This window comes from Pteropus vampyrus, unplaced genomic scaffold (assembly GCF_000151845.1).
Source record: "Pteropus vampyrus isolate Shadow unplaced genomic scaffold, Pvam_2.0 Scaffold515, whole genome shotgun sequence".
Taxonomy (NCBI): Eukaryota; Metazoa; Chordata; class Mammalia; order Chiroptera; family Pteropodidae; genus Pteropus; species Pteropus vampyrus.
The window spans coordinates 586,436-600,783 of record NW_011889296.1 but is presented as its reverse complement, the minus strand read 5'-3'; the positions used below and the strand labels follow the sequence as shown (position 1 = coordinate 600,783).

The window sequence follows — 14,348 nt, the reverse complement described above, 5'->3', positions numbered from 1 at the left end:
CCACGACAACAGGCCCCAGGCCTGCGCGGCGGGACGGCTCGGCTCTGCCGGCGCCTGGCGCTCGGCCTCCCCACCGCGAGAGTGCAGTTGCGGCCAGCCTCCTTCGTGGGAGAGCCGAGGGCCGTGCGGCGCCCCGCCGTTTCTCTGAAGGGCTTGCAAACATCGCGCGATGAGGAGCCGGAGTAACTCGGGGGTCCGGCTGGACGGCTACGCCAGGCTGGTGCATCAGACCATTTTGTGCCATCAGGTACGTGAAGTGTCGCCTAGACTTACCGAGGATGTTCAGTGTGATAGCCTGGACGGAGACCCCGGGGGGAAGTGTGTGTGTGTCCTGCAAGTTCTCCCAGCCCCCAACTGGGGGGAGGAGGCGTAAAGCGCCCTGAAGAAAAGACGTGCTGGGCCAGGAAGCGAACTAGACTCACACCCGTAGCTACAAGCTCTGACCCATGGCTTCTGAGCCCCTGCCCCACAAACCCCAACTAGGTTTCAGGGGACACAGTTGAAAAGATGTAGTAAACCTTGTTTATTGACAAATCGCCACGGGTTTGGGCGTCATCTCCTTCCCCTCCTACCAAACAAAAAACGCACGGGAACGTTCACCCGTATTAACACCAAACTGTTGTGAAGCTCTGAGGTCCCTAGTATATTCTGTTATTTATATTTTTTCTGCTGCTTTAATGCTGGTATTTCGTTGGTAGCTCATTCTAACTGGAAAGTTAAAACGCTGCCTTTCAATAATGCCTACATTTCAGACCTGTAAAACTTCAACCAGCTACCTCCCCTTTTTCAAGATACCATTGGTTCCAAGTTGCTTAGAAAAGGCGGTTATAATACCCAAGAGTGGGGAAGTAGAAGAAACATCCCGTGGTTACCTGCCTGTCCTCTTTTTCTTGATCTTGCAGAATCCAGTGACTGGCTTGCTTCCAGCCAGCTATGATCAGAGAGATGCCTGGGTTCGGGATAATGTGTACAGCATCCTGGCTGTCTGGGGTTTGGGCCTGGCCTATCGGAAGAATGCAGACCGGGATGAGGATAAGGCAAAGGCCTATGAACTGGAACAGGTATTCCAAAATAAAAATACAGAGAAGACGGGCAGGGGAAATTGAGGGAAACGTGTAGCCTAATCCACAGGTCCCAAGACAACTGTATTTTGCCATTCTCCCTCTTCTTTCACGTTCCTGATATTACATTTCCAAAATCTTTCCTAGATTTTACTCAACTTTTTTAATTTGCAGTGGAAACTTGAAAGTTGCTGATTCACGGCAACAGCTTACACTCTGTTCTGTTACATTGGAAAATCCTATCCTGGGATCTGTGCTGCACTGTTTAGCCTTCTTTCTAAGGAAATGTATTTTGCAGTCTCCACCATATTCTCATTGAGAAAAATGGAGGCAGGTGTCCACCATTTTACTGAATTTTTGAAAATGGTAGATAGTATCTGTATGATGGTAACTGACACAAATTTGCATACCTTCTCAACTACCCACAAGTAAAAACTGTTAATTTGTCAATTTTTATACCTCTGGCCACTGTTCTAAAGCCCCATTCTTCCCTTCCCCCCACCCCCGGGGGTGCAAAATTATGTCAAAGTCAGCAGATGACTTTAAGCCAACTTTTGAAGCCATTCTCCTTAGTAAAGAAACATCCTTTTTAGAACCGTTTAAACACAGGATGCTTTTGAATGACATAGAAAATGATATTCTGGGCTACATGGGACTCTTAATGTCAACATACGCTGCTGTCACTTGTAAGGTATATGTTAATTCTTTTCCATTGTGGATAAGATTCTCTCTACACTAGCTATTTTCTCAAGTGGTATCCCTCAGACTCAGGCAGTCTGAGCTCCAGTCTTTACGTATAAGTCAGAATACTGAGATTTGGTTGTATTTAAGGGTAGCAACACGTTGCGGGTTGCAGTCCTTGGTAATAGGGAAATTGCACTGTGTTCTCTGCAACAGCAGCCATTTTTTATTCCTTCAGCCATTATTCAGAGGTACTTAGGTCCACCAGAAAAAAATGTTGGAGTTTTTGCTCTAACACAGGAAGGGCAAATCAATAGTCTTATGACTTGTAGAAATCATACATAACCATTGTATGATTTTGGAAAATTTACAGTGTTAAAAAAATCACTTGTAATATTATTCCTCCCCCCAAATCCTACATCTTACTCTAATGTTTTGCTATTTTGTTCTCATTATTTTGTTTTGTTCTGCTATAAATTAATATCTGTGGAGTAATACTCAAAATTCCATACTCAGTACAATTTGACTAAATTATTTTTACAAGACATCTGATGTCTCCTGTTGACCAATCATTCTGCAAAGTTGATTGACATTTTTCCTTATGTGCCCCAGGTAGAAAGAATTTAACAGAGTAAGGGGAAAAAAAGCTAGGGAAACATTGAATTGTTCATTCTAAAATTTTAACGTTCCATTAAATGCATTTTCACGTAACCAAAAATATTTTTCAGACCAGCTCAGTATTAACTCTGGAATGTCTCAAAAACATTATGGCAATAGAAAACATCTTCAGAGAAGAAACATTTATTCGGGAATTCTAATATTTCTGTATAGTTTCATTATGAATTAAAACAGATTGTGTTATTAGATCTCATTAATCTTTTTTCAAACCTGACTCAATTAATTCAGACTGGGTATCAGAAAACCATCTCTGTTAAGGGCTAGATAGTAAATATTTTCAGCATTGTGTGTCACATGTGGTCTCTGCCCAACAATGCAGCTCTTACATTGCTGCACAAAAGCTGCCAAGATAATATATAAATGAGTGAGCATGGTTATGTTCCAGTAGGCTTTATTTTTAAAAGCAGGCAGTGAGCCATATTTGCCTCTAATCTACATGAGTACTTCTAACCTCTGGCTGTACAGTGGAATCACTTGGGAAGCTTTTAAAGAAACACCTTTACTGAACCCCACCCTAGAACAGGTTACATAAAACTCTTAAAGTGGACCCCCAAAGATATCAGTATTTCTAATCAACTACCTAGGTTATTCTGAAGTGCAGCCAGGGATAATAACCACTGATTTATGGACAATAAATGAGCATAGATTAAATCCAATGAATCCACGGATTAAATTCCCACCTACTGTTAACTTAAAACAGACATCCCTATTACTGTGGATTTTCCTACACCATTGATTCTTAATCATTTCTAGCCTTCCGACTCTTACCTGGGTTTCATTCAGGAATAATGTCAGAACTAAAGAGAATTCCGGATGAAAAGGGTACAAGGGTTCAGGTGACTGTCCTATCCTAGATTGAGAATAGAATTATGCATATATGTTTTTAGAAATGACCTTGTCTCTTAGTCACATAAGTTTTGACTCACAGCACTAAAAGTAAATAGGCACACAAATACAGATTGCTCTTTGCCTCTAGTTCTGCTTCTGCCTCAGTTTTATTCTCCCTGTGTAGTCTCTCATCTTTTGTTATGAGTTTAATTATTACCTTTTTGAGAACGACTTCCAAAGGTTCATCTTTAACTCTGACCGCATTTCAGTGTCGAACCCTGTTTTCGTTTGTCTTCTGATCAGTTGTACCTGCACACTCTCTGGCCTCTCAGACTATGTCTAAATCCCACCTTCCCTACTAACAGCAAACAAAACAGACTACCAAAGAGCAACTCACCAAGGATCCCTTTTTCTCTCATTGGTGTCCTCAGTCTCCTGGCTGCCTGGGCAGCATTACTTACAGCGTTGCCCAGAGTGTGTTCCATAGAATACTAGGTCAGTTAAGTTTGGGGCTATGTTAAAAGGTGAAAGATTTATACGATTTGAAGAGAAATCAGAATATTGGGGCTATGTTAACCAACAGATTTCTTTACTGTATAATTTCTTAGAGTCTTTAATGTATTAATGTGCATTTTGAATCTAAGGCGGGGGTGAATTTTACAGCCTTTTCAGAATTTTCCTAGACTACTGTTCTATAAAAACAGTGTTTGAAAAATACTGCCATTAGGGTGATTTTTGACTTGTCCCTTTTGCCTTTTGATACATGCAGACCAGAGTCTGTTAATTCTTATCATTTTTCATGAATCCATCCCCTCCTTTCTATTCCCTTCTGCCTCAACCCTAGTCTGAACCCTGATCACTTAATATTGTTGTGAAAACCACACTTAAATTTTATTATTTCTAATCTCAACAATCTTTCTGTGGCTCTCATTTTCCCAACAAGTAAAATCTAAACGTTTGGATGGATAGGCAAGGCTCTTTAGGGTCTGGTCCTGCTTTTTCAGTATTCTGTCATGCCGTTACCCTGCATATACTCCCGGTTCCAGCCAGGTTGGTGTCTTTATTACTCCTCTAACAATTCCTTAATAAAAATTAAGGTGTTTGCGTAAATACTTTTCATTGTATTACATACTGCCCGTAATTAGTAGTATTTTACTCTCACAACACCCTGTAAATTAGCTATTATTTTCCCCAATTTCCAAGTGGAGAGATCGAAGCAGGGAGATGAAGCTGGAATTGGGTGGTTTCATGAGTACAACCTGGGTCTTATGACTTCAGATTCTGTCTTCCTCCATGGAAGCCATGGACATGTCCACCTCCAGATTTTTTGATGAGCTCCTGCTTCTACTTGTGATGCATATCCTTTTCCAATATGAAGTAATACCCCTTTTTCAAAGCCTGGCACTAGTCCCACTTTTTCTGTGGCTCTTGTCCTCATAGAACACTCGGAACTGCGTTCTTGGGACTTCTAGATCACTTATGTTTTGTGCCATTCAGCACGTTTAGTTTTTCATTTAGCAGACCATAGAATTGTCATATTCTAGGCCCTGTAATAGATATAAAAAATAAAATGGGACAAAACATTTATATTTAACTGAATTTTTATGATCAAAAACTTTAAATTTACCGAAAAGTTATAGGAATAGTAAAATGAATATATTTGCATCTGCTCTTTATCTCCATTCACTGGTTATTAACATTTTGTCATATTTGCATCTTCCCTCTCTTTAAGCACAAGAATACACACGAGTTTTCGATAAGTCATTTGAGAGTAACTCGAAGACACAGACTATATATTATATGTATCACGTATATTATATGTCTAATATATGTACATATAATACAAGCTGCTTAGTCCATTAACAAAAGTCTCTTTCTGAACCTGGTGTCTGCCCCTTTTTCTTAAGGTGTTTGTAGTCTGATAGGAAGGCAAATTGCTACAAAACATTAGGACAGATACTGTAGGTACTACATAGATATATGGAAGACAAGTACAGAGTTCTGAGAGAACACAGAGAGGTGGAAGTGTCCAGTTCTTTTGAACAAGGCAAGGCAAGATTCACAGAGAATTTGGGTTTTAAAGGATAACTAGGAATTATTAGATAGGTTATGTTTGTAGTTTAGTTTCTTTAAAGTGTATTTCTCCTGTCTCCGTTGTCTTTTTATGTTCCACAAATCCTGGTAGGGTGCTTTGCATATTTTATATGCTAAATAAATATCTGATTGCACATATACCTGGATATGTATATGTACACACACACACACACATACATAGATATGGTTGTGTATTGCTGTATATCCTTATATAATCAATTCATGAGATCTATATCCTCAAAAAGATTAGGTGAGAGGAGGGTGTCACTTGGTGTAGGTAGAAGCCCTGGTACATGAATAAACATGTATAAACATATTCATGCTACCTGGTGCCCCTGAATCACAACATGCACTAGGTAGCATGAATATGTTTATTCATGAATAAACATGAATAAACATATTTATGCTACCTAGTGCCCCTGAATCACAACATAGCATGAATATGTTTATTCATGAATAAACATGAATAAACATATTTATGCTACCTAGTGCCCCTGAATCCAGTTTGGGAGAAGGCAAAGTACGGGTACCTCCCCTTATTCCTACTTCACCATGCTTCCTATTAATTTTATCCTGTTTGGGAAGTTGGAACTTGAGGACAGAAATGGCTGACAATGGCCGTTTTAGGAGGACAAAATGGACGGCAATCAGGACTCCTCCACTGGGTCATTGATTCCCCAGGTTTTCTGTTTAAATTAGAGAAAATGTAGGTGGGAGTAGCAAGGGTGGATGGTAAAGAGGGTTGAAAGGATGTGATGAATCCAGTGAGTATGTGCTGACAAGTAGAAGATAATTCAGATTTTAATAAAGTCTCCCCACAGAGTATATTAAAGGACAGCGTCTTTCATTAGGGTCAGAATAATGGATAGAGATTTTCTTATAGGGGCTGCAGTTTCATTATAATAAATGCTCATGCTTTAAAGGTGACAGGCTCCCTCTGTCTCTTATTTCCTCTTCATCCGTAAGGGGAGGAGACCATTTATAGAAAGAAATTACTTTTAAAAGGGTACTCTCTCCCAAGGAACATTTATTTTTCCCTCAATAAAAAACTTATCCTTATTATGCCTATAGCTTGTAGTCCCACTTGAAAGTTTTGAAAGAATAACAGAATGATGGGGCTCCCAAGTAGATTAATTTCCAGAGGTGTCCTGAAGCCACCTCTGAGCCAGCATTCCCTGGAGTAACCTGGTCGTGTTTCTTCTGGACTGTGAAACAGAAAGCTTTGAGAAATGGAGAAGTTGTTTGGTGTTATGTTTTTCCAAAACATATCGTCTGCCCATTCCACTGTTGGTGGGACTGTCTAGTGTCATATAGTATAATTAGCATAGTATACTGTTCATATACTATCTTATAATTAACTATAATTATTATTACTACATTATATTATAAAGACTAGTATAGTATATGGTTGGTAAATGGAATTTTGGAGTGCTAGGATTACGAAACCACTTTAGAAATTGCCAAGCCCTAGTAAGAGAAATAGTGATGACTTAAGACTTAAAAAGTTTTGGCTTTTTTTTTTTTTCATGAAAAAGAGATTAAGTTGTAACAATTCCCCTTTATACTTACTCTGAACTGAAGATCACTCTTTAGGGAAAATGTTCACACAAATATTGTTGTAGACTCTTGAATATAAGTCTTGGCTACTTTTGAAAAAAATAAAAAGTGATGTCGGCTTTTCTATGCCATGGGATGTATTTTAGAATATCCTCATATCTTTATGATTTTTTAACTGACTTGTCTGGTTTCTCCAGGTGGAATGTCCTCAAATAGGATGGTTGGCTTAGTTTTACATAAATCTATTGGAATTTGGATTTTTTTTTTAACTCAAAGGAGTTACCAACTGCAGCTTTTGATTCCACTTTTAGCTGCAATCTGCTGTTCTGTGTACCTACAAAGTCAGTGCCATGTAAATAGGAACCCAGGATAGGGTTACTTGTTCTGAAAAGGTCATGTACCAACTGCAGTTGCTGAGTAAGTGTTCCTGTATCTAGGGATGTTTATAATAGCCTTGTTTCCATTTATTTCTGCAGAGTGTAGTGAAGCTGATGAGGGGACTGCTGCACTGCATGATCAGACAGGTATGGCGTTGTTAACAGTTCCCTCTCTAATAAAAACACATTGTACTAGTATCTCTATGCATTAGGGAATGTTTATAGCATATATATACATATATATATGTGTATATATATATGCTTATATATGTTTATAGTATATATATATATGCTGTAAATAGTACACACTAATTTTACAAATAGTACTCACTAATTTTAGAAAATTTATAAAATTGATGGGGGAAATGCCACCCATGATTTTGCCACCCAGTTACCACTGGAATGTTTCCTTCTAGTCTTTTTTTTCCCCTCCACAAATGATTTTCTGATATACTTCATCATTATTGTACATGCAATTATGTATACTAAGTGAAAGATGATAATGGGCCTGTAAGCCCTCATCTAAAAACTCTTGAGGCTAGATACATTTTAGAATTCAACATTTTTCAAATAGCCCCATGTCAGTTTGAATCAAGTATTTCCACCAAATGAATTTTGCTGCAAAACTTAGAAGAAAAAACCTTTCGAAGTGTTTCTGATTTTATGATTTGAGATAAGAAGCCAAGGACTTATGTCTCCTGGTATTCATTTGCATTTTCCTGCTCTTCAGCAGTGAAGTTGCAGGTCTGTTCATATGTAGATTAAAAATTTGCATTTCTTTTGTTAATTGCCTGTTAATTCCTTTGGCCGTTTCTCTTTTGTGCTGTCTTTCTCTTGCCATTTGTGGAGTTCCTGTTCCTTATGGATATTAATCCTTTGTCACATATACTGCAAATAATTTTTAGCTATGGTTTATCCTGTAGGTTCGTTTGTTTTTTCCATTCCAAAGAGTTTTACTAAAAAAAGTAAAACTTTCCCTTTATCCTACGAGACCTTTACACAAGCCGTACACCTTGAATCTGAACCGATTTTCTGGAAACCAGTATTACATTTTATTAGAAGAAACTGGGGTCCGGATTACAGGTGACCATTTAGAGGCGTTCGACGAGTCCAAAGGAAAGAGAAACCAGCTCCAGCCTTCTGAACTTCTTTACCAGTGGCCTCTGCAGGGCTCCCTCACAGCCATCATTTCTCTATTTTCCTTTGCTGCTATTTTTGTAGTTTAGACGTTTGCGTGGTCTACTTTACCAAACAGGTTTAAAGTCACTCATTTCACGAACCATATTTAAAGGCATAGCAGTTACTGTCACATATCGGATGCACCCTAATCACATCTGAGTCAGCAGAGTCGTTCAGTTGTCCCTTGCACGTGTGTCCTTCCTGACTTCTGGTTTCAGCTTTCTTTCGAATCTTTCTGTCACTCGTGTGTCTCCCCCCAGCTCATTTCATCACTCCTTCAAAATATTTCTTCTTCTTCTGATTTCTCTTAAGATTCCTACCTCTATTTCAGGAACAAATGTACCTTTTTTGCAACTCGATTATCTCTTACTAAGCCACTCAACTACTGTACATCTCTGTTTGTTATCTGCAGTGTGGCAAAAAATAAAAACTATCAGAAGAGTAAAAGAGAGGTAATGAATAGGAAACAGGCAGTTTGGCACTGTTTTCTAACTGTCTGAATTACAGACCAGCACCAGGAGCTTTCCTAGTTGGATCCGTGTGGGGGGACGATGGCACCTGCGTTGATTTTTCTGCACAGCCGCCTTTTACTGTTTGTTTTATTTGAAACAAAAATCAAGTTTCTCACTCAAAATATAGGCATAGAATGCAAGTTGTAGACAGTCTCATACCACTCTTTTTCAGGAACAAATGTACCTTTATTGCAACTCAATTACCGCTGCCTAAGCCATTGTCACTCAGCTACTCTGCATCTGGGTTTGTTATCTACGGTGGGGCAAAAAAAAAACACCAAAAACAAACAACAACAACAACAACAACAAAACAAACTCAGGAGAGTGAAAGAGAGGCAATGAATAGGAAATGCCGGTTTGACTGGCATTATTTTCTAACTGCTTGAATTATAGCCCAGCACCAGGGACTTTCTTAGTTGGATGGGTCTGGGGGGATGATGGCAGCGCGTTGATTTTTCTCCATAGCTGCCTTTTACTGTTTCTGTTTTCTTCAGGTAGATAAAGTAGAATCCTTCAAGTACAGTCAGAGTACCAAGGATAGCCTCCATGCCAAGTACAACACCAAAACCTGTGCCACGGTAGTGGGTGATGACCAGTGGGGACACCTGCAGTTGGATGCTACCTCTGTGTACCTGCTCTTCTTAGCACAGATGACTGCCTCAGGTCAGTACAAGGACACAAGTACTGGGAGACACGGCAACGTGCGGCACTTGCTCTGACACACTTGGCTTCCTCACAGTGGCTTGCCAGAAAATAGCATAGATCTTTACATTACTCAAAGATGCACGTTGGAAACAGAATATTTTGCAAATTTTACTCAGAGAAACAATATTTTGAGATCTAGTCGGTATTCTTTTACATCAAAAAACAAGTTTGGGATACTAATTATATATATATATTTTTTATTGAGAACCAGGAAATCTGGGTAGATTTTCTTCAGATGGCTATTTTGATCTTTTATTAATCCTCAGATACCATGAGATGAGAAAGAAGGACTAAGGTTGATTGCTCGTTCTCATACTATACACTGACAAACCTATAGTTAGTATTAACATAAACGGAATCACCAACTTTATACTGTTCTTTATAGATATATTATAAATAATACATCTGTCTATGGGCATCTAAATTACATTAAGGAAATTAACTCAAGAATCAGAATTGGAATGTTTATTTTTTATTAGTGAATAATACACCCTTTTCAGAAGCTTTCGTTATTTACCTTTAGCTGCTTTACCTGAAAAAGAAAAGTGTAAGACCCAACGTTACTCCCTTTTATTTCTCCTAAATTGGGGAAATGAATTTGATTACATTCAGTTTGTAAATTAAATAGGACTGTTGCCAGATATTCCTGAGATAAGTAAATGCACTTGTCTGTATACTACATTTTTGACATTTCAATTTATTTTCCCATCTGGTTACAGAGGTCTTTGGTATTCTTATTCTCCACTTTTTGCATAAATTCATATTTGGTGACAAAGCCTTCCTTTTTTTCCTGTAGAACACACATCTCACAGGCAGAATAACCATTTCTTAAAATTATAATATGGCTACCTACATACTCACTTCTTTTGGAGGGGTGGTTTCTCCTTGAATCAATATAGTTTTAGGTTTCATTTATTTAAATAGATTGGCAACTATAACTCCATTTCTAATGTTCTTTTAATACTGACTCTGGAGTGTTTTTCTACAAAGCAAAAAGTGACTGACTAAATATCCCTTGGGATTTTTTATTTTGGGCCCAGAAAAGAAGCAGAAATATACTAAGGAAGCTTATGAGACATATCCATTCATTCAACAAATGTTGTTTGTTAATTCCTGACTTAAACATATGATTGTCATTTGATAGATGCTTGGAATAAGGTGGATATTATTTGACCAGGCCTTTGAGGAGCAGGTAGGAATATGTAGAAACTCACAAGTCAGAAAAAGAAAGAGCACAGCATGACAACAAGCACAGAAATTTGAAAGATACTGGCTGCCAGGGTAAGGCTAGGTGTCCTCTATGTTGAGAGTGTCAGATAGGTCTGGAAAAGTGTCAAATGATGAAGCTAGAAAGTTGGGGCTAGCTGTTCAAGGGCCCATGTACTATGCTAAGTAGCTTGGAGTTTATTTTGTCCTCAGGAGACAGCCATTCTTCAAGGTAAATAAGAAAGTTTTAGATGATTCACTCGAGTAGCAGGAGGACAGATTGGAGGGGGGCAGAAGATTAAGATGGAGGACTGGCTATGAGGTTAGTAAAATAGTTTAGGCAAGAAATGATGCAGCACTTAGTAAGACAATTGTCTTCATGATGAAGAGGATACATGTCGATTGATGGAGTCTGAAAGATCTTCATGGAAAATTTAGCAACTTTCTGCACAATTTTGAATTCTTACCAATCTCAATCTCACTTAAAGGAGAGTCTTAGACAGAAGCTGAGTACAACTTAAGGGATGCTGGCAAAACAACCATAAATGGCGAAAATTAATTTTTACAAAGCAACCATTTAAAGTCACTGGAGATTGTCCTAAGGGCATAGAGCAAGTATAGAATTATTTGTTCAAGGAAGTCTCAATGTCCTTAAGAACAGTAAGAAAGTGTGTTGTTTGGGCCACAGACTGCTCAGTCCCCGCCCCAAGCTCACCAGGACAGAAGCAGTACTGCAGGTGGATCAGACAGTGTGAAACTCCCTCTCTGCCAACTCCCTCCCTAGGCCATTAGATCTTCTTGAGAGAGATAGGTTGCCAGCAGTTCTCATTCTCCTTAGCTCTGTGTTGCAGAAGCTCTAGTGTGGCCGAGTCTAACTAAGAGGTCTGGAACTCCCTTCCTACCCCCCCAGTCCTACTCAAGGACCAATCCATATAATCATCTCACTAGACACAGAGAAAGCATTTGACAGATTCAACACCTACCACTGATTTGCAGTCTTGTTTTTATGGTTTCAGATTCAAGGTACTTGCCATTATTCCTAAGTAGAAGTAGGATTACTTGGGAGTAGTGGGGACATTTAGTCATTGTGGCTGCCTATAAAGCCTGTCGTCATCACTGACCTGTACTATATCTTTATTCTCTTTTGCCCCAGGACTTCATATCATCCACAGCCTGGATGAAGTTAATTTCATACAGAACCTTGTGTTTTACATCGAAGCCGCATATAAAACTGCTGTAAGTACTCATTTTGTAATGTATTTTACACATGCGGTGTTTTTAAAATACTGGACAACCCATTTCTTCTCTTAATGCAGCCCCTTGTAGTGAACCAATCTGTAAGGCTTCTGGCAGAAATTGCCTTCAGCCTCTTTCTTTGCTAAGCTCTTGTCATCCTCTGTTTGCCTTCTCCCCAAGCAGTTACACAGCCAAGAGGGTCAAGATGCTATGCTTTCATTGCTTTCAAACTGTATAATATCTGATGGGATGTATTTGCTAAGGAGTATTATGGGTCAGCTACTTAGAAATAAAATTGAGTCATGTGTTGAATATTATGTGTAGACGTTGGTTCAGTGTTTACAAAGATAGTTACTTATAACTATTGTATGAGGTAAGTTTATATTAAATCATAAAATATTAACATCTCTTTCAGGGGTCACTGTTCTTCATTGCCTCATGTTCATTGTATTGAAAATTGATGTGTCATAAGTAGTCCAGGTTTTTTACTTGCTTTGTTTGTTGGATTGGATCCTGGAATATAAAAAGGCTTTTAGTGGAAAAACTGGTGAACTCCTAATAAAGTTCATAATTTGGTTACTAGTATCATATTGATGTTAATTTCTTAGCTTTGGCAGTTGTACTATGGTTATGTCAGATGTTGAAACTAGGAGAAGCTAAGTAAAAGGTATATGAGAACTTATGGTACCATTTTTGTAACTTCTCTTAAAGTCCAAAGTTATTTCTTTTTTTTCTTTTTAAAAATCATTCATTCATTCATTCATTTGTTCATTTATTTATTTATAGATATGATTTAAATTTTCCCCAGTCTTTCTTCCCCCTCCTCGCTCCCTTCAACCCTTTGGTAACCACTAGTCCATTGTCCATGAGTCTGTTTGTCCTGTTCGTTTGTTGCTTTTAGGTTTATATCCCACATATAAGTGGTATCATGTGACTTGCAACTTTTTTTGTCTGGCTTATTAAAATTATTTCAAAATAAAAAGTTTAGTAAAAGTAATTTTAAATGTTATCTATATTATCAAGGGGTTCTATAGAGCTGTGCTTAAGAATGTAGGCTTTGGTAAATGTATTAAATGCACCAATCCTAATAGGGTGGCTGAATGTGTAAGAAAACAGGACCCTTACATATGCTGCCTACAAGAGAATCACTTCAGACGGAAAGACACACAGACTGAAAGTAAAGGGATAAATAAGGATATTTCACGAAAATGGAAACAAACAACAACAACAAAAAACTGGGGTAGAAATACTACCAGACAAAAATAGAATTTAAAACAAAGGTTATAACAAGAGACAGAGAAGGGCCCAGTGATCCCATGTCTGGGTATTTACTCGATGAAATCCAAACACTACTTCGGATATGTGCATCCATATGTTCACTGCAGTATTATTTACAGTAGCCAAGATATGAAAGCAAACTAAGTTCTCATCAAGAGATGATTGGATAAAGAGGAGGTGGAGCATATATACAATGGAATATGACTCAGCCATAAAAAGGATGGTATCTCACCATCTGCAACAACGTGGATGGACCTAGAGGGTATTGTGCTGAGTTGAGTAAGTCAGACAAAGACAAATAGCATATGATCTCACTTAAATGTGGACGCTAAAGAACAAAATAAAACAGAAACAGAATCAGACACAGAGAACATTTTGATGGTTACCAGATGGAAAGGGGGGTAGGGTAGGTGGCTGGGTGAAAATGATGATGGGATTAAGAAGTACAAATTTGTAGTTATGAAATAGTCACAAGGATGTGAAGTACAGCATAGGGAATATGTTCAATAATACTGTAATAACTATGTATGGTGCCAGGTGGGTATTAGACTTATCATTTAATAAGATATAAATGTCTAATCATTATGTTGTACACCTAAAACTAATATATGCCAATTGTAATTGAAAAATAATTTAAATACAAAGAAAATGTAGGCTTTGGAGTGAGAGTACTTAGACTCTAATTCTAGCGCTGTCACTTGTTAGCTGTGTGTCCTTGGGTGAGTCATTTAACCTCTCTTTGCACCTCAGTTTTGTCATTTATAAAAAATGTAATGAATGATTAAGGAAGATAATAGTGGGAAGTGTATAGATTAGTGCATGGTACATCATCAGTACCAATATCGAGTAAAATTGAAATGAGTGTTTAAAATACTGGCCTGTGGTTTAGACTCCATTTCCTAGACCCCCTGGGTATCTGCTCTGAGGTAAAATTCTAAGAAGTACCTCTCTAGATG

At 38.3% G+C, this 14,348-nt stretch overlaps 2 protein-coding genes across 5 annotated transcripts in view; one reads left to right on the top strand and one right to left on the bottom strand.

Annotated features, from left to right (window-relative positions):
• DMRTC1B (DMRT like family C1B) overlaps positions 1–873 on the bottom strand; it is a 41,901-nt gene extending 41,028 nt beyond the window's left edge. The window contains exon 1 of the mRNA XM_023524977.1: positions 274–873. The gene's annotated coding sequence lies outside the window, so the exon portion shown is untranslated. The remainder of the gene's footprint in view (positions 1–273) is intronic.
• PHKA1 (phosphorylase kinase regulatory subunit alpha 1) overlaps positions 7–14,348 on the top strand; it is a 94,389-nt gene continuing 80,047 nt past the window's right edge. For all 4 annotated transcript variants that reach the window (XM_023524978.1, XM_011383358.2, XM_011383357.2 and 1 more), the window contains exons 1-5: positions 7–247; positions 903–1,061; positions 7,376–7,423; positions 9,462–9,630; positions 12,032–12,114. In XM_023524978.1, the coding sequence (XP_023380746.1) occupies positions 170–247; positions 903–1,061; positions 7,376–7,423; positions 9,462–9,630; positions 12,032–12,114 (537 nt within the window). In that variant the 5' untranslated portion in view covers positions 7–169. The remainder of the gene's footprint in view (positions 248–902; positions 1,062–7,375; positions 7,424–9,461; positions 9,631–12,031; positions 12,115–14,348) is intronic.